Source organism: Malus domestica, chromosome 10 (genome assembly GCF_042453785.1).
Source record: "Malus domestica chromosome 10, GDT2T_hap1".
In the NCBI taxonomy this organism is placed as follows: domain Eukaryota; kingdom Viridiplantae; phylum Streptophyta; class Magnoliopsida; order Rosales; family Rosaceae; genus Malus; species Malus domestica.
Genome location: NC_091670.1, coordinates 10,164,127 through 10,191,259, shown reverse-complemented (window position 1 = coordinate 10,191,259; position 27,133 = coordinate 10,164,127). Strand labels below are relative to the sequence as shown.

The window sequence follows — 27,133 nt, the reverse complement described above, 5'->3', positions numbered from 1 at the left end:
TCAAACTTAAAGGGAGTATCCAGAAGTATACTCACTTAATCTTAATGTACTCTTTTTCCCTATGATTAGGAGCATTTTTCCCACTGGGTTTTTGCTACCTAGCTAGGTTTTGACGAGGCACCCATCCTGGGCTGATCATACCCTTATGAGCTCTTCTACTTGCGTCCAGAAGAAGTATAGTTTTGACTTAATGCAACTTCTCACTTTTCTCCTTAGTCTATGGGTTTTTCTGTCACCTTAGGTTTTACCATAACAAAATTTTGTGAGTTTTACTTTTATGCATTCTTCCATTGTTTTGAGACTCGCGTCCGCTCATTGTGCCGACAACTTCATCAACTATACTTACTTCATCGTTGAAGACCTGATGCTCTATTTAGTTGAGTATTTACACACTTAAGGGGGAGTGTTGCAGTCCTATTAGACTAGGAATTTGATTGTGTAAATTCTTGTGTATCTAAGGATATCTTGGAATATTCTTTAGGATTAGATATTATCCTATTAGAGTTGTAATCTTATTAGGGTAAGTAATTAACCTTCCCTCCTACTATAAATAAAGACACAATGGGATGGAATAGAACACACATATCTCTCCCATTCTCTCTCTCCACCGCACCTCACTCTCTAAGGCCTCCAATTATGCCTGCAATATCAGTTAAAGTTTCAACATATATTATAAAAATTACTTACTTGCCAATCGCCACTTGAACTTTGCTACTTTTGCAGTCTCGATACAGTACACGTTTGTCTTACTTTGCAGCTTTTGTGATCCTGAAATTAAAACTAATTTGTAAAAAGCAAAATTAAGTTGAATAAAAATTTAAGAAAAACTAAACGAAAATCAATTAAAAAAAACAAATGAAAACTGGGCTCTATCACTCTAGCACAACTACCCAAATGGGAGTCAAAGTGGGACTAGGTCTCTGCTGAGCGCCTCAACCCTCAAATTTGCTTCTAGGCCGTCTGCCGTGATGACTGGAGTGGTGGGACGGGAACTGGAAAACCTTAGGATGTGGAGTGGACGGAGGATGGCGTCACAAGACGATGGAGACTCAGAGGCACAACTCAAGCAGGAAAATAAGGAAATTGATTCAAAATTCTGGAATTCGAAGCCGGTTCGGTTGAGAATTGAAAAGTTGCTTCAATTGGAATTCTGGGTACTGGGTTCTTAAAGAATTGAGTTATGATTACGCACTTATGATCATTGAATTAATAGAAGGCTTGGAATTTGGTCCTTGGAATGTATATTAAAGACCATAGAGATTTCGATGCGTCGATGAAGAACGGAGAGTCGAATTCACGGGTTCACTATACCAGAATTAATTAAATTTACCTATACATATGTAAAAATAATAACAAAAATAAAAATAAAAAAATAAAATTTGGTGCCCCTTCTAATTTTGGGCCCTAGATCTCAACCCTGCTTGCACTGGGCCAGGATTGGCCCTAATAACGCATTAAAGAAAGTAGGTATTTCTCAAATAGAAGATATTGAATTAATGCATTCATAATAATATACGAAAATGTAATAAACATAATAAAAGTGCTGAAAATAAAATAAAATAAAAGAATAAGCCATGGGGAGATAACTCAACCAATATTTTCTTGCTAATTCCAAAAATGTGGGAGGTGAAACTCAACCATTAATAATGGAATCAAATGATTTTCATTAGCAAGAATAAGTATGAAATCTCGAAGTGTGTTAGATCCATCGAATATAAAATTAATCATGGAAGAAATGTCAATTTGTCTCAATCATTTGTCATCTACCTTTAATCAAGACTTGGGAACAAAATAAAACCAAATATTTTGTTGTACGGCTGAGCCATGCTCAATGCGTATGCCTAGAGGCATCCACAAAAAAAAAAGTTTTTGTTGTCTACGCAATTAAAATCGAGGAATATCAGGCCCTCAATTATTTAGAATGAATAAAGTCTAGGTTCTAATTTATAAACAATTTGTCATTAGGATGTACAATTTCATTCATAGAAAAGGGACAAAATAATTCTCGATTGGTGTCGGGAAAGAGAAAGCTCAAAGTGTGGAATATCCACCAAGTCTGACATATTGATATAACCATTTAGTTAGGGCCACAATGAGCTCCCGATTGCATGGATATGAACTTTATACTCCTAAAATTTTCTTGCTTTTATTTACTTATTTATTTTTCTTTTTTACTTCAAAATTTTCTTTATTAGCAATTTATAATTTTTTTATTACCGATAAGATAATCTATACTAAACTCATCTAAACAATGAGGAGGGAGATTCGAACATAAGATCTGTTTGTAAGAACAAATGCCAACTAAGTTGCTGCAAGCTACTTAGCCGTTATTTTAATATTTGCATACACATTTTTGTTCGCCTGCAAGAAAGCAGTGAACATTTTTTTTCTCGATCTGATAGTTTTGATCAGATTCTAGCCTTGCTTTATGGTTGGTCGGGATCTAGACTTATGTAAACAGCATCCTCATCTACCTTGGATTTTAGAATACTGTCATTCAGGGGGTTAAGGTCCATGTCAAATCTTTTCTAGCTTGTTTCTTGGCCCTTGGACTATGGGTGCTATGCGGACTCGTCCAATGGAGATGCAGAGCTCCACTCTCCTTTTTGGATCATATTCAAACTTTCTACAGCGTAGCAATGGCTGCAACTTGATCTCTCTTGATTTCCTTTATCCCGTGAACTGCGGGCTATTGGAGAACATTAGGATGTTGGAGTCGATTGGAAAGGGTTTGCTGAAGGAAGCCACAATCTTTGGCTTTTTCGCATGCCACATTTCTCTCTTTTATGGTAGTACCCAAATGTTCTTGTTGACGCTAATGATTTGTTTTTTCATCAAATCTCGGTCTTGAGATGATTTTCGACCACTCTTGGGCTTCTTGAGAGATCTTTTGGGAGTCAGACGATGGCACTTTGTGTGGGGGTTCAGAAAAGAAATTTTTACTAGGTCTAAACGGCGGTTGCCATAACCAATGTCTCCTAAAAGCCAAAGACGGTGTCCTCTAGGGCTTTCACACGTCTTTCGAGGTTGATGAGTTTTGACTGTTCTTTCGTTCGAGAGGCTGTCACGCTCCGATCTGCGAATAAAGACTATTCATGAGCTAAGGTTATTTTCCACCATATCTTGGTTGTATAATTTATTTCTATAGCTAAGATATGACTCATACCCTAACTCGTGAATAGTCTTTATTCGCAGGTCGAGGCGTGACAGAGGCCCTCGAAGCCTTTTGAAGTTCGTTAGCATGGCGTGGTACAATGATTTGGCTGGGGGAAATGTGTTCACTCTCAATGAAAGAACCAGTTTTTAGAACCAAATTCGCACACCACCGCATGTGGAGGAGATGCACAAATTCGATTACTTGGAAAAGAGCAAACACAAGTAAGATAACCTTGACGTCGGTGGGGTATTGGGCAAAGGCTCTCCGATAGTCAAGATAGTATGCAATATATGAAATTCAAGTAGTGGGTAAGAGAATAGAGTATGCGATAATTGCGTTGCCCGAAATGAACCCTACAAATCAAGTCTTGGTTCTTTCGTCAATTAATCAAGTCCATAATCAAGGCCAAATCCATTCGTAGGAAAGGCTTTGAAAGCCTATAAGTATGAGGCTCCAAGACAAAGAAAGAAGGTCAAAAAATCATTCTCACACCTAGACACTGAAGCTCTCAACCCCAAACTCCCAAATTTCCAAACATTCAGAAGATTCAGAAAACTCTCTACATTCTTCATCATTCTTTTGAAGAACCACCAAGCACCCATACACATGCCGGTTCCTCTATCACCACAAGTCAAAACCTTGAGACGTTCAGTCATTTGGGATCAAGTCATTGTGACCCACGGATCAACAACACACAAATTTTTCACCTTGGATATTGAATCAGCGGATTCAAGTTTGTAAAGATATTGTAACCCTACATTTACATTAATACAAAACATTTATTTTGTACATGTGTTCTTGTGTTATTTATCGAAGGAAATTCATGTTTACAATTAGAATCTCCAAAATGTAGGAAACTTTATCATATCAGGTTTATGTATCTTGCAGATCAACAATGGACAATCTCAATAAAATTGGCGAATTTTGCCTACCTTTCTAGAATAGAGGACAATGGTGGCATCCCTAGTACATTTGTGCACCTCAATCTTGTGCACCTCAATCTGATCAAAGCTATACGTGTTGTGACCCATCTTACTTTGACCCTAAAAAATCGTGTCCCACAAATTTCATATTCGAACTGTTAAAATGAATTGATTTTTTTCTACATTATTCTCCAACTTCCTTCTCTTTCATTTGTTTCTCCCAAACACGTGCTTATATAATGTGTGGGATTGCTAGTATATTGATGTGTTATCTATCATTTTAGTTATACGGTGCGTGAGAAAATAAGCTAGATGGGTGGAATAACAACACTAAATTGAAGCAAAACTTTATGCTAATGTAAGCATATTATTTATCCAAATCCTTTTATCCTAGTGTAGATATATCATTCTATTAAAAATGTATAATAAATTTAAATGATGATTTACTGGTTTTAATAAAGGGGTGTGCTATTCCCACTCCCATTTTTACTTCTCACACATCCCTTCTAAATTTATGTCTTTTGATCATCTTCAATTCATCCGATCCGACGACCGAAAATTAAAAAAGTGTGTGAGAAGTAAAAAATGGTGTATAGACATCACACCCCTTAATAAAACAGTTCATCCAATGCATACGCATGAGTTGTGGCAGTCGACGTTTGAGAACCTTTTTTTTTTAATTTTAATTATTAAGGGGAGGAGAATGGTTTGAATCTATTACAATAATTTAAGGAATGGGGGACTTTGGAACTCAAGTTGCATGGGTGAAAGTCCAACACCCTGTTCACTAGGATATTGAATCCCATAAAGGAGAAGAAAGAACTGTTAGAGGCATTGGTCGTTGATGAAAAGGACTATACCATTCTTGCCTACCCACGGGTTTGACGTTGTTAATCTTTTCACTTGTGCCTTTGACACAAGGGCCGATAAAATGTTGGATAAGTTGTTTAGTCTGACTAATGTAAGTTCATCTGTGAAAATAGATTCATAGAGCTAATATTTACAAAAGAAATAGGACACTTGCGTACGCAGTTTGACTGAAGCACGTTCTTGCAGAAGGTATATCTTTTGTGAGGAGAGAATGACAAGATTTTCACCATGGAAACAGCCAGCGACCTCAGAAAGTATGCATAATTAATTACTTTCTGGATTGGGTTGAGTACATGGTTTCTTCAGATTGGTAACTGGTTGAACTTTAATACAAAATAATGAATGGCTCAAATCATTGGTTTTATAATAGCCAAAAAATTATTTTAGAGTTGATAATTAACATTAGCTGTGATGATTAAATGCAGGCAATTAGGAACTGGCACAACGGTACTGTCTATAAAGAAGCCATGTTATTTGTTCAACTGGAGCGACCCCCTCTTTCCAACAGGCAGCTCAAGAAATTTCTCGCTTCTTTGTTAGAAATTTCACATTAAGAATACATGCTAGTCCCTTGCTTATTTACACATTAATGGCGCCCTTAATGCATGTGTAAGAAATAAGAGATGGTTGGAAACATTTAATTTGATTGTCAGGAATTGTTAAAAATTCATACTGCGCACTTTTCTCGGTTATTCTTCTCATCTTCTCTCAAACTTTTTCCTTTCTTTTCTTTTAGAATTTAATTAGAGTTTGTTTATGTTATTTTTGGACTAAGTGGTTACAATAATTTAATATCGAACTCGTGAGTGTCGTGCATGAACCATGAGGATGCAGGTGAAGGAGATACTTGCGTTTACTTCTAGTTTGAGAAAATAAGATTTCCTCACCAGGAGGATGCATACAACAACACTGACATCAATTAAGCTGGAGAGAGAGAGAGTTGAACATAAAATTAAAGAGGCATATATCCTCTATCCTCGATATATGTAGTAAAACCTTTTCATGAAAAGGTTGAACTGACTTGGACTTTACTGCAGCTTAAGATACTTGAGAAGCCTGTAAAAAAATGAAGCAATGTTTGGTTTTCAAAAGAACTATGTAGATGTTAACAGAAACTAAAATCTCTGACGAATATATAAGAACTTTCGAAGTAGTAGTCTCTTAAAAATTGCCCAAACGCATGAGCCATTTCCGAGCACCAGCCGTGTATGTAGACAACTGAATGCGATCAAAAGTGGTGTGGTCATGTGCTACAAAGCATGTAGTCACTTTACTAATTTAGCATTACTTCTAAGTAGGTGTCTTGTAATACTTAAATTGTAAACAAGAATTGCATGTACGATAATTAATTAAAGTTATATAGAGGATCACGATATACCTTTCTTCTTCATCAACATTGATGCTGCTGGTGCTGCTTCCAATGGAGGACTTGTAGTTGGGAATAGGAACCTGTCCGGACTCAATTTGCCTGAGATCTTCTAGAAGAATGTCCTAGTGTTTCTTCACTTCTTCCGCTGTTTTATTGCCACCTACAGCTTTAGCCACATTTTGCCACCGCTCCGGGGTCTCTTTGTCGTACAAGGCCAGTGCTTTTTCAAACAGCTTGTTCTGCTTTGGTGTCCATGAAGAGCTGGGGTTGTGTTTTCTAAGGGAGCTTGAAGCCATTAATTAATCGTTACCTTGAATATTAGACCTAATTCTAAGTAATGATTATAGTGAATGTTTCAAAGGCTCTGTAAATACATTCAGATGTTAAAAGGAGAAGGAAAAGTACGTATATATGTAGCTTAAGATAATTGGATAGGGTAAGCAAGAAGGATGGTATGTGTGCAAGAAATGGCTGGGGTGCTTTGCCTATAAATAGTAGTGGAGGATAGTGGAGTGAACCCTCAAGCCAGTTGGCGAATCTATAAAGCCAAAAGGAGAAGTCAGGCATGATTCGTCTCCTTTAGCAGCCACAAATGAAGAATCTCAAGACACAATATATATATATATATATATACACACACACACATGTATATGTGTGTGAGTTAGGATTGGGAACACTCATTTCGACACATTTTATAAGGCTTATTCTGTAACTTTTTATAATGATCCAACCGTTTATGTTTTTGGTCCATCCCTCAAAGGCCATGTCTACTAAAACTCACCCAAATCCAAAACTATGTGACCATCAGATTGAATAATAACCATTTTATTAACTACAAATGTACATCTTAATGGTTTTGAATTTATCAAATTTTTACAAGATGATTTAAAATGTAGATGTTTTAGATCATTAAAAAAAAATCGTTGTAATACTCTATAGTGCATTTCCTAATCTATCATTTCCAACATTTTGTGATCCTTTTCTTTTCTTTAATTTGCATGCAACTTTTACCTTACACTTGAGCAACTTCCAAAATTTCAAAAGCTCAAAACCACGCAAATCGTTAAGCGGAATTAGAACCAAGCAATTGTAAAATTCAAATGTTAAGTTCGATATTTTTGCAACGAATAACAGAAGAACATGCATGCAAAATAAAATTTGAATTAATGAATTTGTTAGGGCACAATATTTGTGGTTTATTCTTGGGTAAAGTACAAAAAACTACCTCAATTATTGGCCTCAAGACACTTTCATACCTCATCTTTTTAAAATGACAATGTCATACCTCATTTTACGAATTTGTGTCAATGTCATACCTCTCGTCAGTTTTTCTGTTAGTTTCTCTGTTAAGTGCTGACGTGGCTTAAATAAATTAATAAAATATTTAAAAACTAATTAAATATTATAATTAAATATAAATAAATAAATAAATTTAAAATGGCCTAGAGTGCGGGCCTTTTCCTCCACCCACACCAACCTTCTTCTTCTCTTCGATAGCCACCAAACCTAGAAACCTTCCTCCACCCGTCCCCTAAATCTTCCCCAACCCACCTCCATCCCCCACATCTTCCATTCCCCTACCTCTTCCCGTCCATTTCGAACCCAAACCCTAACCCTAATTCCCCATTTTCAAACAAAAGGCCTCGACCCCATCGCTCTGATTCTTTCACAGAACCCTAACCCAGATCAGCATCCAGTCCTCCTGAGGTTCGCCACCAAAAGCTACTGCATGGATAGAGGACCTAGATACAGAGCCTACACGGAACTCAGGGAATCATGGCTTAGGAGGAAGTACATGAGCCTAGAAGAGTCCAAAGAACCTGAATCGAAACTGACCCTATTGAAGAAACAAGTCAAATTTCAGACCCATCTGATCGATTCGCGAAAAGGGTCTTCCGTTCTCGCTCAATCGATGCCTGATTTCTCAACCGTGCTGCTGAAAAAGAACCACAAGCCGTCGTCGAGGCTTCCGTCGATGCAGGAGATAACTCCGCCAGCGAAGAGTTGGGTGAAAGAGGCGGATGGGGTTTTGTCGAATTCAAGGGGGAGCAAATCGGCGATCGTAGGATAGAAGAGGTACAACCCACCCTCTCTCTCTCCTCTCTCCCTCTCTCACCTTTCTCCTCTCTCGTCGAACACCTGCATCCCTAAAACCCAGAAACCCTTCCCACCCTTCCCACCCGTCTCCCCCACAACCTTCCTCCACCATCCTCTCTCTTTCATCTCTCTCTCCTTAATGGCCCGAAAATTGATGAAACGTCAACACTTTTTCTCCTCAATGCCATGAACTCCCTATCATCCCTCATGAAGCTATTGTGCGTCCTACCGTCGGTAATTCCAAAGCTTGGATTTTTTACCACCAAAAACCCGTCGTCGTCCTCGTCGAGCTCGAGATAAAGCACCTGCTCGCTACCCGCCACATCAGAATCCGGCGATGTTCATGCCTGAGCAGTACACACTCATCTAGGAGCAGAATCCGACGATGTATGACTCATTTATCGACGACTCGGCATTCTCGAACGCGTCGAAGATTTTTCGATCGTCGCGGTTCAAAATGAGCAGGGTGCAGGAAGAGCTGTAGATAGCCCAGATAGAGAGAGAAGAGAGATAGAGCAAGAGAGAGAGAAAAGAAAGAGAGGAGAGAGAAGGTGGTGGAGGAAGGTTGGGGGGACGGGTGGGCAAGGTTGGGGTTTTCTGTTTGAAAATGGGGAATTAGGGTTAGGGTTTGGGTTCGAAAAGGACGGGAAGAGTTAAGGGAAGGGAAGAGGTGAGGGATGGGGGTGGGTTGGGGAAGGTTGGGGGGACGGGGAAGAGTTTGGGGGGACGAGGAAGAGTTTGGGGGTTGTCGAAGAGAAGAATAAGGTTGGTGCGGGTGGAAGAAATGGGAGGCCCGCACCTCTAGGGGAAGGGAAGAGGTGGGGGATGGAGGTAGGTTGGGGAAAGTTTGGGGGATGGGTGGAGGAAGGTTTCTGGGTTTAGTGGTTGTCAAAGAGAAAAAGAAGGTTGGTGCGGATGGAGGAAAGGGGAGGCCCGCACCCTAGGCCATTTTAAATTTTTTTGTTTTTTTTATTCTCAATTTTTTTAATTTTATAATATTATATTTAATTATAATATTTAATAATTAATAATTAATTAATTTTTTAATATTTTATTAATTTATTTAAACCACGTAAGCACTTAACAGAAACACTGACGGAGGTATGACATTGACACAAATTCGTAAGATGAGGTATGACATTGTCATTTTAAAAAGATGAGGTATGAAAGTGTAGTAAGACCAATAGTTGAGGTAGTTTTTTGTACTTTACCCTTTATTCTTTATAAGAATATTTCTCTGATTTAATTCAAGGGTGATGATTGATCTTGAATTAGGCTTGTGGGCTTATCTTTAAGTTTCATAAAGGCTTTGTTTGTACCATACTTAGGGCCTCCATATTTAGATCTCGTATAAATACTCGGAGGACTTAAATGTAATTATGTAATAAAGGAAGGGGCAAATATGTAATAATTGAGGAGCCCTTATTCTATAAAAGGACCCCTCACTCTCCTTATTAAGGGAGGCCATTTGCTTAAGCCCCCTCATCCTCTCAAAGCTCTCACTCTCATATTCAGAGCTCTATCTCCCTCAGAAATACAATAATCAGTGTGGACGTAGCCAAAACATTGGGGTGAACCACGATACATCTTGTGTTATTTACATTTCTTGCAGATTCACGGTCGGATTTACGTTGTTCCAAGACCTCCGGTTTTGTGCATCAACATTTGGCACCGTCTGTGATAATCGAAACAAAAAACTATGTCGGTTCTCTTTCATTTTTTCACCTCCACCGCAAAATCTGCAAAATCTACAAAATCAACATTGCAAAATCTAAAGAACCTCAGAACCTCCTTGGGCTTTTCCAGAAAATCCCCACAAACACAAAATCAGCGGACTCATTTCTCATTCTCCCTCTCTCTCTAGAACTCTTTCTCTCTCTTCCCCTTCAGATCTCTAAACCTCATGGCCATGTCTTCGCCTCCACCGACGACATCGTATTGGTGTTACAGATGCACTCACTTCGTTCGCGTGTTTGCTCTGGACTCCGCCCTCTTGTGCCCCCACTACGAAACCGGCTTCCTCGAAGAGATCGAGACGATGCCATAGCCGATACTGCAGCTGAACCATCTCCACTGTAGATTCCCATCCTCCCACCAGGTACGACGGGCCTCCAACCACCGGTCTTCTCTATTCAACCTGGTCATCGTCTTACATGGCACCGAGGCCGATACCGAGTCCAACATATTCGAACTCTACTATAATAACGCCATGGGGTCGGGGCTCCGACCACTTCCGCCCGCCATGTCCAAGCTTTTAATAGGTTCGGGCTTTGACCACTTATTTGAACAGCTCTCCTAGATTGAAATCAACGGTTTGGGCCGACTTGAAAACCCGTCTGCGTCTAAATCCGCTGTGGAATCTATGCCCGTTATTCAAATCGTCGATACGCATGTCAGGTCAGATTTGTACTGCACCGTTTGCAAATAAGCATTCGAACTTGGGTCGGAGGCTCGAGAAATGCCGTGTAAGCACATATACCACTCGGATTGTATCCTCCCCTAGCTCTCAATGCGTAACTCGTGCCCGGTTTGTCGACATGAGTTGCCCGCTAACCAAAACAACGATAATTCAGATCCGGGTCTCGAGGAAGAGACGATGGGTTTGACTATCTGGAGATTACCCAGCGATGGATTTGCAGTGGGGAGATTCTCCGGCGACATAAGACCCGGCGAGAGGGAATTACCGGTTGTGTACATAGAAATGGACTGCGGGTTCAATGGTAACGGGGCTCCAAGAAGGGTATTATGGGTATCGAGGAGTCAAGGGAGCGAAAGTCGCGGGATTTGGAGTGCTTTTCATAATATAGCTTCGCTCTGGGGGAGATTACGTTCCAATTCATCGTCTTTGAGGTCCGGGTAGGAATCTGATATTGTATTTTAACGGCAGCGAAGATTGTGATTCGTGGGTCAAGAACGACGTCGATTTCGAGCGCATGTTTTTGGTCGGAGACAGCGCAGGAGCACATGAGGGACAACGCAAAAGAAAAAGAAAAAGCAAAAGGAGAAAGCCATGTGAAATCATTTTCTGAGAAAGAGAAAAGAGAAAGTAAAAGCAAAAACAAAAGCAAAAGAAGATATAAAAAAAAAAACAGACATAATTGCGGTGGTGATGGCATTATGGGCGTGACCCATTGAGCATATGGTCGGATTTATTTTTGAATGTGCAAAAGAAGATATAAAAAAACAGACATAATTACGGTGGTTATGGCATTATGGGCGTGACCCATTGAGCATATGGTCGGATTTATTTTTGAATGATGTAATTTATTTTTCTTATCTTTCGGAGACATCTGTATAAACCCCATCAGAGGGTAATAATAATAGGGCAAGCCCAAAATAATGGGTTGGAATGTTTATGCCCAAAAAAAGCCAGGCCCTCTATTATCATCAACCAGGTGATCAAAAGTACGTCCAGTACTACAAAAAATTATTCGGCAGCCTGCCGCTATTACCACCAGCCAGGTGATCAAAAGTACGCCCAGTACTCCAAAATTATTCGGCAACCTGCCACTATTATCACCAACTAGGTGATCAAAAGTACGCCCAGTACTTCAAATTATACATGAGCATCACTCATATAAATCATACATAAACATTCGTGAGCATCACTCATGTCAATCAGCTTCAAAAGCTTCATTTACAGAGCTCTAGCTTCAAAAGCTTCATTTACAGAGCTCTAGCTTTAAAAGCTTCATTTACAAAAGCAATCAGCTTCAAAAGCTTCATTTACAGAGCTCTAACTTCAAAAACTTCATTTACAGAGCTCTAGTTTCAAAAGCTTTATTTACAAAAACTCTAGCTTCAAAAGCTTCATTTACAGAGCTCTAGCTTCAAAAGCTTCATTTACAAAAGCTCTAGCTTCAAAGGCTTCATTTATAGAGCTCCAACTTCAAAAGCTTCATTTACAAAAGCTCCAGCTGCAAAGCTTCACCTACAAAGCTTCAGTGCAGGGTATACAAATACCGCATCCGAACAATCGTCACTTCAACCCATACATGGATTCAATTTGAAGTCTCCAGCCAACAAACTCTATTGACCGAAGACTTGGGGGACTACACTATACACCATATATTGGGCCTCAACTGGGCCTCATGAAAAATACTTAGGGGACTTAGCCCATTATTTATGTATTGAGGAGCGAGCCCTTATTCTATAAAAGGGATTGCTTCACTTTCATTAGAGAGCATTCATGAAAAATACTTGGGGGACTTAGCCCGTTATTTATGTATTGAGGAGTGAGCCCTTATTCTATAAAATGGACTCCTTCACTTTCATTAGAGAGCACCCATTATTCATGTACTGAGGAGCGATCCCTTATTTTATAAAAGAGACTCCCTCACCTTCATTAGAAAGCATCGCTACCAGCTGAGCAACCGCCTCGCCGCGAGCATCACTCTTAGCTCATCACTTATGTATTGAGGAACGAGCCCTTATTCTATAAAAGGGACTCCCTCACCATCATTAGAGAGCATCGCCGCCTACTAAGCAACCGCCTCGCCGCGAGCATTACTCCTAACCCATCACTTATGTATTGAATTTCAAGTCTCCAGCCAAAAGACTCTCTTAACTGTAGACTTGGAGGACTACTGTTTGTACCATACTTAGGGCCTCCGTATTTAGATCTCGTATAAATACTTAGGGGACTTAAATGTAATATGTAATAAAGGAAGGGGCAAATTTGTAATAAGTGAGGAGCCCTTATTCTATAAAAGGACCCCTCACTCTCCTTATTAAGGGAGGCCATTTGCTTAAGCCCCCTTATCTTCTCAAAGCTCTCTCTCCCTCAGAAATACAATAATCAGTGTGGACGTAGCCCAAACATTGGGGTGAACCACGATACATCTTGTGTTATTTACATTTCTTGCAGATTCACGGTTGGATTTATGTTGTTCCAATACCTCCGGTTTTGTGCATCAACATGCTTGATCTTGAACAACTGTGGACAACGATTAGTGTCAAGTGATGGGTGGCCTTCGGCTTTGGTGGTGGATGATCTAGCGTGTGTTTGTTGTACTTGTTGATTCTCCACGAGCTTAAAGAAAAACACAAGAATGTTCAGGTATTTTGGTATTTGCCTTAGCCTGGGAGCTTTCTGGTTTCTCCAAAAGCTTAAGCTCACTTCGTTTCTCACCCAGTTCGGCTCTTGAAAGTGAGCCTAGTATTTATAGGCAAAAGATTGGGTACTTGATTTGTGGGATTGTTTTTCTGATTTAATATAATTTAGCTTTTAATTAAATCAGAATCTTTTATTTAGGAATTAAACTCTAATTGATATAATTTGATCAAACTAGAGTTATTTTGTCACATTTTGTATTTAATTTGATTTATTTGATGGAGCTGACACGTGTCACTAGACAACTCATCTAATTTTGATGAGTCGCATGCAATAAGTGGGAAAGAGATCCTCTTCGGATCTCTTCCACCAACGCCACTGGATCAACTGATCCGAGCCCTTGAAATTTGATCCAACGGCTAAAAACAGGGGCCCTTTAAAAGTTATAATAACTTTAGCCGTTTGATCAAATTTTAAGGGTCCAGATCACTTGATCTGATGGCTTTGGTGGAAGAGATCCAAAGAGGATCTCTTTCCCCATAAGTGCAATTTGTGGGATCCATAATGTGAACCATGTAAACCCTAACAGGTGAAAGTTTAATTTGTTGGTAATCATTTATTTCAAGGATACATATGTCTTAGGTTGCATGAACACTTGACTGTAGTATACGTTTAATTACACTCATCCTGGTTTAGTGCAACTTCAAAATTTCACACATCTGCTAATGATCATTTGGTTTGATAACATAGCCCACTTAGTATGGGATTTTTGAACTTTAATCCTTGAAGAAGATTAAAATTTAATAAAAATCTGGTGTTAGATTAGATATTGATTTTAGTCCTCTAATGTGTACTTAATTCAAATTTATATTATATTTTTGTTTTAATATTTAATAGATATCTTATTTAATGTCATTACATTAAAATTAAAATTATTTATTATTATACACATTTTAATTTATTATATTTATTTTACTTCCTCTAATTAGTGTACCTAAATGTTCGTATTATAATATATTTTACTAAATTAGTATACCGAAATGTCCGTACCTAAATGTATTGTGGTGAATTAGTGACACATAAGAAAATATGCATAAACATAAGTGTATTGAACAATTCCGTACCTAAATATATGATACTAAACGAGTGTACTGAAAAATCTTGAAGAAAATGTTTTCTTATATAAGATACTTACCATAATGAGAATTAAAATTTATAATATTTTAATAAAATTTAATTTATGAACACCATAAAATTATAAATAAAAAAGAGAGACATTAAATAGAGTTTGGGGACTAAAATCAATTTTTAATCTTGTATAAGACATTTTTCTAAACTTCATCTTATTTAAAGATTAAAATATAGTTTTTTTAAGGATTATCCATGACATTCAGGTCGTTGTTTCCCATTACAAACACTGGCGTTTGATTTTGCTCCTCGCAATTGTAACAAAGCAGCACATACAATGGGTACGTTTGTCTTTATTGAACAGAGCTTGTATGAGTGGGATGATCTTGAAAACTAATTTGGCTTTTCAATATCCTTGTCGCTCATGTGAATGTATCCATTCGTATTTGATTATGAATAAAACAACCTATCGTTTATTAAAAAAAAAAACTCATTTGTTAAATCAAACCCACAACTGTAAGTAGTAAAGTCTGATCACAAGTTGGAGCTGAATTGGTGATTACTGATCACAGGATCTTTTGGACAAAGCAATCAGCCAAAGAGGATGTACGTGGGTAAATGGGTTCATGCAGCGACGTTACATATTTTGTTTGTATTAAAATTTTCAGATCTTCGGAATTGGGTTTACGGATCTTTCTTCTGAACAACATTCCAAAACTTGTAGCTGGCTACCTGAGCCAAGTACCATGATCGTATGAAGATACGTTTGTTTGTTTCTGCATGTAAACTGTATAATTAGTCGAGTCAACAGGTGCTGAGACAGTATTCTAGTTGGATAGGATAAGATAGGATGAGGGTGTTGTGTCAGCTGATTGGTAGGGGTGACGTTTCATTCTAAGCAGTGAATCATTGGTCACTTACGTCCATTTTTAAAGTTGGTTTGGTGGTAGAAATTATAAACTCGGGAGAAGTATTTCTATGTGAAAATGTCTATTAAAAAAAATTTTAAAAAAAATAAAAAAATAAAAAAATAAAAACTTTAATCGGCTTAGCTGAAAGATCTTTGTGTTTTCATAAATGTTCAGGGGGTGGGGGGCATATATATGCTCAAAAGCTATTGAATTACACTGCTCTATCTTCCATTTCTAGAGAAGCTGCTTTAAAGATTAGGTATCTGTGTGGCTATCAGCTTTAGCCCAAGCCTCTGGCATTGAAAAAGATGGATAAGTTATAATGTCCGTTTGCAACACAATTATTTGAACTTCTATACGTATTAAGGAAATGTAATTAACATGCATGCATGCTGACAATGTACTCTAATTATAAATAATATCTTGCTTATCACATGAATAAAGGTTGGAAAAATTCAAGTTTCTCAAAGTGGAAAATTAATATATAATAATGTTTCAAATAATACTACATGAATAAAGTTGAGGTTCTACATAAAATCAATTGGTAATATAGGAGAGTCCAACTACTTATTAACAAATGCAAAGTCCTCTCTTTTCTCAATGTGGTTTTAAAACTCTCAACATATCCTCACGTGTGACGAGATTTCAAGCCTAACACGTGGACAATACAATTGGATGTGGTGGAGCACTTTTGGTCATTGAGCTTTATAAGTGGGACAATCTTGCTTTGATACTATGAAAAAAAGTTAAGATCCACCATAAAACTAATTGATAATATAAAGAGTAGACCAAAACACATGTATGATCTTTTTTTTTTCCAACACTACATATCATATTTACCTAACTACTCTGTTGTCTTTATTGGCGTGAGTCAATCTTTAGGAAAATAGGAATGTAAATATTGTGTAAATATTAGAGTCCTTTATTAGGAAGGATATATTTGTGTCCTTTATTGTTTCCTTAGAGAACAAGGATTGTATGTACTTGTATACCAAGTTATGCAATACATGAAAATTAAGCCATGTATTTATAAGGAAAACTAATGAAAATGGCTTGAAAACTTTGAGTTTTAACGATAAATACAAAATAAAAGGTAAAGTGAATAGTATCAAGATTGATTTTTTAATGTAAAAATGTGGTTTTTCGTTAAAATGAACAGTACCGGAAGCTTTTCGTTAAAGTTCCTATATTTTTATTGTCTTCCGCTGTTGTCAACAGCGTATATATGATAAAAAAATGCACATATTGAATACAAATGGTTTTATGTATACGTTTTAAATTTTACACTCTTCCTTCTGTAGTCATTTTTTTGTTTCCATTTTTTATTCTATCCGAGCAATACGAATTAAAGAGGAGTGCAGACTGGAAAAAAATTCAAAATTTAACTAAGAATGTGACTTTACCCCTTCAAACTCAATTTTTTTTTTTTTTTTACATAAAACTCATAATAATATATTTTTTTAACAAAAACCCGATGACTAGGCTCCACCTAAGCAAATTACCTAATCGAGATCGTGCGTCATTTAATATTATTCTAATTCTCCAAATTACCCTCAATTAAGTCATTATAGCATTTTATATTGATATCAAAATTAAAATGGAAAGCTTTTTTATTTTATTGTCTCCAACTTTGAAATTTTAATTGACGTAGCAATAAAACGTTTTGAATTCAACAATAAATTTTCAGATTAATGTACCCTATTGATTTAATAAAAACATGCTTTTGTTTTCTTTAAAACAAAAAGGGTGAAAAATGATGAGTCTAGTATGTTTTGTTTTATTTTTCGAATATCAATGTACCTATTTTTTTTTTTTTGTTTTACTTAGTACTAATAGTTTTCGTCATTTTGAAAAATAATGCAACTGTTATCAAATTTTTGAATCTGGAAAATATAGGTAAATTAATTTATGTAGGTAAATTAGTATAAAATTTCATACATGTTTATCATGGATCCTGAGCCTCTATTACGTGACATGTTAATATTTCTCATATAAAATATATTTATCATTTAAATTAGTGAATCTACAAAATATAAGTAAATTAATTTGTACAGGTAAATGAGTATAATATTTCATACATGTTTATCATGCATCCCGAGCCTCTATTAGTAGGCATATTATTGATATTTCTCATATAAATATACTTATTAGGCATACTATTGATGTTTCTCATATAAAATATATTTTATAATTTACATTAGTGAATCTACATAATATAGGTAAATTAGTATAATATTTCGTACATGTTTATCATGCATTCCGAACCTCTATTAGTAGGCATATTATCGATATTTCTCATATAAATATACTTATTAGGCATACTATTGATATTTCGCAGATAAATATACTTATTATTTAATCTATAAAATATAGGTAAATTTGTTGGTATAATATATTAATAGTATACGGGCTTGTTGCTCATCATAATTAGGGTGAGTTATGATAACCTTTATTGACTTAATTAGGGAGTTGTGGCATAAGTTGTAAATATATTGTAATAATAGGTCACTTATTTGCCTGCATGTTAGTTTATTTGAAAATTGGGTTTTATTTAGAGATTCAAATTTGTGTGGATTTTTGTTTATGAAATGCAACTTGTCCGGGCTTATATCTAAAGAACCCAAAATTTAATCACTTTCTTTATTTACTTGAATTTTTGAAAATAAGGGCATGTTTGGTAACATATCGTAAAACAATTTTTCATTTTACAGATACAAAAACAAGTGTAAAATGTGTTTGGCATGTTGTACTCAAAAGGTGAACAAATATAAAGATAATATACAACAAATGAAAGGCGGGTGTATATCGTACTAAGGTTTGCATGGCCACGTGCTAAGTGTGTTTAACACATAGTGGATATACAGGTGCTTGTCAATTGAACAAGTTCATTAAACACTGACCACTAAACATTAAACACTGGTCGCTAAAAAAGCCTAAATGTATGGATGCTTACCACATGCCAAATGTTACTAAGCTTCAAGTTGTAGTATGCAAATAGTTCTCAGACCTAAGGCATCCTTAGTATATTGTGTTTACAGATATGAACTTTGATTTCACCTCAAAGCCCTTACTACTTCGTAAGGCCCGATAGCGTGATACTCAGATTCTTATGTATGAGTATGGAGATAAATGAATGCATAATAAGGAATCGATCACTTTCTAATAATTGATCAAATAAAAAGAGATATCCTTTGAAGCCAATTGAAGATCCATCTCAAAAATCCTTGGCCAAAGTAACTGTTGGTCAAGCTATGTTTGTAAGAAACAGATCAATATGAGATGTGTCATGGTGATTATATATATTTATATGTGACTTGATATTATTTCATATCACATAAATCTTGATCAGATATTGATGATAGAAAAACCAAATTAAATTGTAACTACAATCAGGGTTCAAAAAAGTATCATGATTAATTCACATATACTTCTACTAATCCAAGTAACCATGAAATGCTGGTAGATCTCATGGTTTGTGGAGTTAATTAATTCATTAATAAATTTCACTGCCGAGTAGTTAGAACCCATAAGGCCACACACATATGGTAGTTTTAGCAACGTTAACCAGGATGATGATTAGATATAACTAATTGTTAATTATATTGAATTTAATTATTTAAGCCTATTAGACATGTTTTATTTAAATAGGCTTTGGGCTTTATTTAGTTAAAATGGATCCAACTTACAAGCCCAAGAGGACAAGCGAAGAAAAGTTTGGCGCATGGGACAAAGCCCATAGAGTCAAAACCTTACTATGGTGCGGCATAGAGAATTCAAGTGTTTAGATTGCGTTACCATAAATGAACTCTAGGTGGGTGTATTTATTATCGTGGGGAGAGATACATTTTTAGGATAAAATCCTCGTTCTAAACTAGAGAATCCTAGAGGATATCTAGAAGTAGATAATGCACCCTCTTAGGAGTTATGATTACTTGCAACACATGCTAATCCCTAGGTTGTAGGAACTCCAAGACTTATAGGATTTGATTATAACCATATCCGGATCAGATCACATGACTTACGAAATAAGCATGGTCATCTAGCGAAGTTGCGAGGACTTCGGCTAGTGCCCTAGAGTAGAGTGATTGGGGCATTGCTACTCCATCTGATATAGCTCCACTTAGAGCTAGTGAGTCCATGACCAAACTTTTGAGGTAACTGCATTCGGATTAGCCTTACTTTGGACCTGGAAAATCACGGTCTCACAGGGTGTGTATAAAATACACCTTGAGTTTTCTCTCATATGCTAAATGTAATCAGTTTTATCATTCAAAGAAATGAGTGAAAAACCCTAGGCAGAAAAACACCTTTATGCCTTTTAACCCATTGATCCAAGTGAAAGATCTTAGTAGCACATTTAAAGCAATGATTCAATCTTCCGTTGCTATTTATCAGTGTGGATACTCTTAGAGGCTCAATACTTGGGAGCTTCACACATTCAGTAAAGAAGTCGAAGATCGCGGGCTTGTGGATGATTTAATCAAGCGGCGTATGCATATCTACAGATTCAAGTAAATTAATCTCTTCACCAACTTTATTTGTTGCTTTATTAACTATAACAAACTGGATATATAATTAGGATAATATATCGTATATTATTTATTACTTTTTGGTTGTGTATTTAATTATTCAAATTAAATTTATCCTAATAATATGCCCAGAAACCTAACATCCATCACATTAGAGCAATTTCAGGCAACATTTTATGAGCAGTATTTTCTAGAGTCTTTCCTGTAAAGTTCTAGTGAATGACAATGAGTGTTAGTTGATATTACTTGGATGACAGCTAGCTTTATTCTCAAGTTATCTGTAATACAAGTGGTATAGTTGGTCTCTAATTCGTAAGGATTATGGAGTCTTAACACCATGCAGCTAACGTAAAAGCGATCCCGATAAGGATTGAATACAAAGATGTTGAATCATGATAGGACTCATTCATTCTTAAGGCGATAACGGTGCACTACTGTTAATAGGCTGGTGTGCAACCCTAGCAATATATATATATGAAGTTATAGTCCCTGCTCCCATATGTGAAAAACGCTAAATATTACTGAAACCTATTCATACAGTAAGGGAGCTATTGAGTAGTGGGAGTATAAGACTGACTTGCGTTACAATGATGGCATCGAATACAAGTAGGTGTTTCTGCAATTAATATCTGATACATATTAATATATGTTCTGCATGAGTTAGTCGTATTGTAACCCTAGTACCTAGTTGTTGTAGCTTTGGCTTATGAGTTTTATAGATCTGCTAACATGTGGTATCAGAGCCACTAAACATGGCTAAGGTTTATACTAGAACTTACCCTATTAAATATTTTGTTTAAAGTCTTGGTCGTTTCGTTGTAAACTTTTCGTCATATCTGATAAAATACCTTATCAATGTCGATGCACGCTTCCATTCATTAAAACTGATCATATTCGTATATACATTTGGTTTTATATCAAAATGATGTGTTTGTTCAAGTTTTATCAGGAAGAGATTCTCTAACAATGGCAGATATGACTACCTGAAGACACTAATGGAGAGGTGCAAGACTATAGGGATCATGTTATCATAATGATAACATGTAAATAACTAAAACAAGAAAACAATACCTATTCTGCTCAAAAGTGTTTAGATTATTGTTTTGGCTTGTGAATCAAACATATTGATCTGGTGACTCGTTTAAAAGCATTTGAATAATAATTTGCTCAAAAGTGTTTATTATTCAGTTTGTTTAAATGATCCAATGTATATTGGAACATGAGATTGACAAGATTACATTATTCATCTGCTCAAATGTGTTGAAAACATGTAAATTGACCTTGTATCTTATTTTCCAGCTATGCAAAATTAATATGAACATCATATGGTCTAAAGTTGTTACTGTGTTCATATGCTTATTGATGAGAAAGGAAAACATTATGAAAAAATTTTCCTTATTACTTGTTAAAATGCTGATTAAATATACTGACATTAAGAAAATTTTACGTTTTGCAGCCCCACATATGACCTCTCTTAATTTCAACAATATCGAAACCTTTACTAGTTCCAACTTTAAGAAATGGAAGGAGGATGTACAGATTGTTTTGGGGCTGATGGATCTTGATTTGGCATTAAGAGAAGACAAACCTACAGCCTTAACAGTTGAGAGCACAGCTGATGAAAAATTGAAATTTGAAAAATGGGATAGAGCCAATAGAATGTCCCTCATGATCATGACAAAAGCCATGGCACAACCTGTCAAGGGAGGAATTCCAAAGCTTGACAATGCCAAGGATTTCTTAGCTGCTGTTGGAGAAAAATTCAAAGAATCAGAAAAGGCAGAGACAGGTACATTCCTTACTCAGCTTACCTCCATGAAATTTGATGGCATAGGGAGTGTGAGGAAGCATATTCTCAGAATGGTCAATCTTTCTCTGAAGCTGAAAGACTTAGAGGTACCTATGACTGATCAATTTTTGGTTCATATGGCTTTAAACTCACTACCTGCTAAGTATGGACAACTGAAGGTTTCGTACAACACACAAAAAGATAAATGGGGAATAAACGATCTGATCTTAATGTGCGTGCAAGAGGATGAGCAACTCAAAGTTGACAAAACTGGTGAAGTGAACATGGTACAAATGGAGAAAGGGTCCAAGTCATTCCATGCTAGTTCATAATTTACTGCTGGTAAGAAGAAGAAGAATGTAATTTCTTCTTCTTTTAAAAATGCTAACACCTCTAAAGGATCTTTCAAACTCAAACCAGTAAATATTGAGATAGAAAAGGAAAAGGAATGCTATTTTTGTAAAGAAACAGGTCATATGAGAACGAATTGCATTGGTTTAAAAAATTGGCTTACAAAGAAAGGTAAAACAACAAATGTTTTTGTCTGTGTAGAGTCCAATTTGATTTTTATTCCTCCACAAAGTTGGTGGTTTAACACTGGATGTTCAATTCACATAACTAATTCTTTGCAGGGCTTCTCAAAAACAAAGGAAGTAAACAATGAAGTCTACAATGTCTTTGTTGGGAATGGGAGCAAGGTTGCTGTCGAGTCTATTGGGAGTGTCAAATTAGTTATGTCATCTGGTTTTATTTCAGACTTAAATCCAGTACTTTATGTACCTTCAATGAGAAGGAGTTTGATTTCTGCGTTAAAATTAGTTAAGTTAGGTATTTCTTTTGTTGAGGACAATGAAAGTGTAGGGTTTTTCGAATCAAATAATATGAATTCCTTGCTGGGTATTGCACATTTACAAACTGATATGTGGCAAATGGAATGCTCATATATGCATGAATGTTTTAATATTTAAAGTACTGGTTCTAAAAGGCTGCTCACTTCTGAAAAATCCTTTATGCTTTGGCATAAGAGGTTGGGGCACATTTCGAAGGAAAGAATCATCACTCTGAGCAAACAAAACTTATTACCTCAATTGAATTTTAAAGATTTTCAAACCTGCACAGATTGTTTGAAAGGGAAACTTACCAAGACAAGGAAAATGAGTTCAACGCGTAGTCAACGCTTACTTGAAATCATTCACACTGACATTTGTGGACCTTTTCCAAACAAAACTATATGTGGAAAAACATATTTCATCACTTTCATTGATGACTTTTCACGCTTTGCCTTTGTTTATTTGATTTCTGAAAAGTCTGAAGCATTAGATTGTTTTAAAATCTTTAAGTTAGAGGTTGAAAAACAATTGGAAAAACATATTAAAATAGTAAGATCCGATAGAGGTGGTGAGTATTTTGGCAGGTATACTGAAGCTGGACAACACAAAGGACCCTTTGCTACATATCTTCAAAACAATGGCATAGTTGCTCAATACACAACTCCAGGGACTTCACAACAAAATGGGGTAGCAGAGAGGAGGAATAGGACCCTAAAGGACATGATTCGATCAATGTTTGCACAATCAAAGTTACCTATGTTTTTGTGGGGGGAAGCCTTGAAAACTGCAAACTACATCATTAATAGAGTACCAAGTAAGTCAGTGACAGTAGTGCCTTTTAAAGCTTAGACTGGAAGAAAACCAAGCTTCAATCACTTTCACATATGGGGCTGCAAAGGTGAGGCACGGTTTTATAATCCAAATGAAAAGAAGCTTGATCCAAGAACAACAAGTTGCAGGTTTATTGGTTACTCAGAAAAATCGAAAGGGTTTAAATTTTACTGTCCTCATGGTCAGTCTCGGATAATGGAAACTCACAATGCAAAGTTTATAGAAGAACCTGAGGAGTTGAGTTCATGTGCTACTACTTCATAGCCACTTGAGTTCGAGGAAATGAGCAATGATGAAAGTTCCTTGTTTGATCAGCAAGAAGCAACATTGACAACTATCCTACAGATGATAACTCCACTTGAAACAACTACTGAAGCACTGACTGCATTTACTCAAGTAACAACCACAAATGATGTCGCTGAACCTGGCACTATAAATGAAGCAGTAGATGTGCAACCTATGGAAATTCCCATTGAAGAAAATGAAACTTCAACTGAAGTACCAGCTGCTGAAAATGTTAGAAAGTCCTAAAGAACTAGAAAAATCAACATGCTTCCAGATTTTGTATACTTAAATGAAGCAGAATTCAATCTAAGAGATGATGATGATCCTGCTACATACCATCAAGTCATTACCAGTATGAGAGCATCCCTATGGCACCAAGCAATGGAGGAAAAGATCGATTCAATGCGAAAAAACAATGTTTAGAGTCTCGTGCCAAAACTTGCAGGTATTACAAAGACAGTAGGTTGTAATTGGGTCTTTAAGACCAAAAGAGACTCCTAGGGCAATGTTGACAAGTATAAAGCAAGATTAGTGGCCAAAGGTTTCACTCAAAGAGAAGGGATCGATTACAATGAAACCTTATCCCCCGTGTCCATAAAGGATTCTATGCAAGTGATCCTAGCCCTAACCGCTTATTTTGACCTAGAACTTCACCAAATGGATGTAAAGACCGCATTTCTAAATGGCGATCTTGGAGAAGACATTTATATGCACCAGCCACCAGGATTTGTTGAAAGTGGGAAGGAATCAATGATCTGCAAACTAAACAAACCCATTTATGGATTGAAACAAGCCTATCGGCAATGGAACAAGAAGTTTGATCAAGTTATGGCTGTATTTGACTTTCATGAAAACAAGATGGATGAGTGTGTGTATCTAAAGATAAGTGGTTCTAAAGTTGTATTTTTAGTTCTATATGTTGATGATATTTTAATTGCTAGCTCAGATATGACTCTTCCGCAATCAACCAAAGAGATGCTAGCCAACAGTTTCGATATGAAGGACTTGGGAGAAGCCAAATTTGTTCTGGGGATTGAGATTGTTAGAGACAGAAGCAAGAAAGCTCTTGGACTTTCTCAAAGACTTTATGCTGACAGAATAACCAAGAGATTTAACATGGAAAATTGCTCTAATGGTGAGTTGCCAATTGGGAAGGGAGACAAGTTCATTAATGATCAATGTCCCAAGAATGATCTGGAAAAAGACAATATGAAAACCAAGCCGTATGCGTCACTTGTGGGCAGTTTGATGTATGCTCAAGTATGCACAAGGCCAAATTTACAATTTGCAATGAGTGTACTGGGAAGATTTCAGTCAAATCCTGGGGCAGCTCACTGGACTGTAGCCAAGAAAGTGTTACGATATCTTAAAAGAACCAGAGATTTCATGCTCATCTATGGTCAAGTTGATGAGTTGGAGTTGGTAGCCTACAATGATTCGAATCTAGCAGGATGCATCGATAATAGGAAGTCCACTAATGGCTATTTATTCCTACTTGCTGGTGGTGCAATATCATGGAAAAGTGCCAAGCAAAAGTCGATAGCATCGTCAACTATGGAAGCTGAATTCATTGGCTGTTACACGACAACCAAGCAAGCAGTATGGCTGAGGAATATGATTAAAGGATTGGAAATTATGGACAATATTGACAGACCATTGAAGCTATTTTGTGATAATAAAGCAGCTGTATTTTTCTCTAAAAACAATAAGAGATCTTTGGCAAACAAGCTGATGGACATGAAGTATTTGAAGGTGAGGGATTAAGTTAAGAAAGGGACCATTGACATTCAACATATAAGCACAACTCTTATAGTGGCTGATCCCATGACTAAAGCTCTACCAGTGGGAGTATTCAAGAATCATGTTTTCAACATGAGTGTTAAAGAGACTTTCAAAGCAGTTAATGAGTGGGAGTAAGCACTCAATTAAGCTGTGATAGTTATGCTTATATATGTTTGTTTTGGTTGGTCAGTACTTTTTGTTAATTTTATTCAATCAGCAGCTAATATGTTTTGACATTTTCATTCACATTAATTTTAACAGCTTTTGTGATTATTTTGTGAACCGTTGTTTTGGTTAATGGTTCTTGATATCATGACTTTGATGGCAACATTGTGCTTCAAGTTTTATGTGCTTGTAATCATGGAGTGCAAAGAACATACCAATTTGTTTTTTGTTTTCTTTGGTTCGACATTAAACTTTTAGTGACCCGTTGTCAAGAAAAGTTGGTTGCAAATTTTGAAGGCTCAGTGATCACCATAAGTCCTTATGAGTTGAGATTTCTCATTGACATTCAAGTGGGAGAATGTAAAGTTCTAGTGAATGACATTGAGTGTTAGTTGATATTACTTGGATGACAGCTAGCTTTATTCTCAAGTTATCTGTAATACAAATGGTAAAGTTGGTCTCTACTTCGTAAGGATTATGGAGTCTTAACACCATGCAGCTGACTTGAAAACGATCCCGATAAGGATTGAATACAAAGATGTTGAATTATGATAGGACTCATTCATTCTTAAAACGATAAGGGTGCACTACTGTTAATAGGCTGGTGTGCAACCCTAGCAATATATATATATATATATATATATATATATATGAAGTTATAGTCCCTGCTTCTATACGTGAAAAACCCTAAATATTACTGAAACCTATTCATACAGTAAGGGAGTTATTGAGTAGTGGGAGTAGAAGACTGACTTGCGTTACAATGATGGCATCGAATACAAGTAGGTGTTTCTGCAATTAATATCTAATACATATTAATATCAAGGTTCTAAAAGTCGCTAGGCGCTAGTCGGGCAGCGGGCTGAGGCCTAGCGCCTAGGCAGCTAAGCAGGGCCTAGGCGGGTGCTTAGGCGGATTTAAGTAAATCTATCATATTTCAGGTAAATAAGTGTCTGCTTCTACTTGAAATATATATAATTTCATCATAAACTACAAAATAGAATGCATATATATCATGAAGTATTGGAACATAATGAAAACATGTGAAATAAGGATATAATGTTTGTTTATTCAAGTATGCAACAAGTCTTTTACAATTTATTGGAAAAAAACAAAATGCAAAATGAAAGGTATGTATTTTCTGTCTAAGTGAGTTGCAACCTAGGCGGGTCTAGGCGGGTGCCTAGGCGGTCTAGGCGGTGGGCTAGGGCCTAGGCATTAATCGGGGCGGTGGGCTGGGGCCTAGCGCCTAGGCGGCGCTAGGCGGGGATTTTTAGAACAATGATTAATATATGTTCTACATGAGTTAGTCGTATTGTAACCCTAGTACCTAGTTGTTGTAGCTTTGGATTATGAGTTTTATAGATTTGCTAACATTTCCGAGATAAGCTAGATGCGGAGTATGCTACTACCG

General features: G+C 36.6%; 2 protein-coding genes and 1 pseudogene across 2 annotated transcripts; 2 read left to right on the top strand and 1 right to left on the bottom strand.

Annotated features, from left to right (window-relative positions):
• Nucleotides 1-5,779: 5,779 nt before the first annotated feature.
• Nucleotides 5,780-6,767, bottom strand: LOC103440397 (protein RADIALIS-like 5). The gene is made up of 2 exons (XM_029108918.2): nt 6,329-6,767; nt 5,780-6,006 (listed from the first exon to the last, which is right to left on the bottom strand). Exon 1 carries the CDS (start codon nt 6,613-6,615, stop codon nt 6,442-6,444), a length of 174 nt encoding a protein of 57 aa, XP_028964751.1. The 5' UTR covers nt 6,616-6,767; the 3' UTR covers nt 5,780-6,006; nt 6,329-6,441.
• Nucleotides 6,768-8,048: 1,281 nt separating this feature from the next.
• On the top strand, nt 8,049-8,390 carry LOC114827371 (uncharacterized). The gene has a single exon (XM_070806147.1). It carries the CDS (start codon nt 8,049-8,051, stop codon nt 8,388-8,390), a length of 342 nt encoding a protein of 113 aa, XP_070662248.1.
• Nucleotides 8,391-10,275: 1,885 nt separating this feature from the next.
• On the top strand, nt 10,276-11,297 carry LOC139187530 (E3 ubiquitin-protein ligase RDUF2-like; annotated as a pseudogene).
• The last annotated feature ends 15,836 nt before the right edge of the window (nt 11,298-27,133 follow it).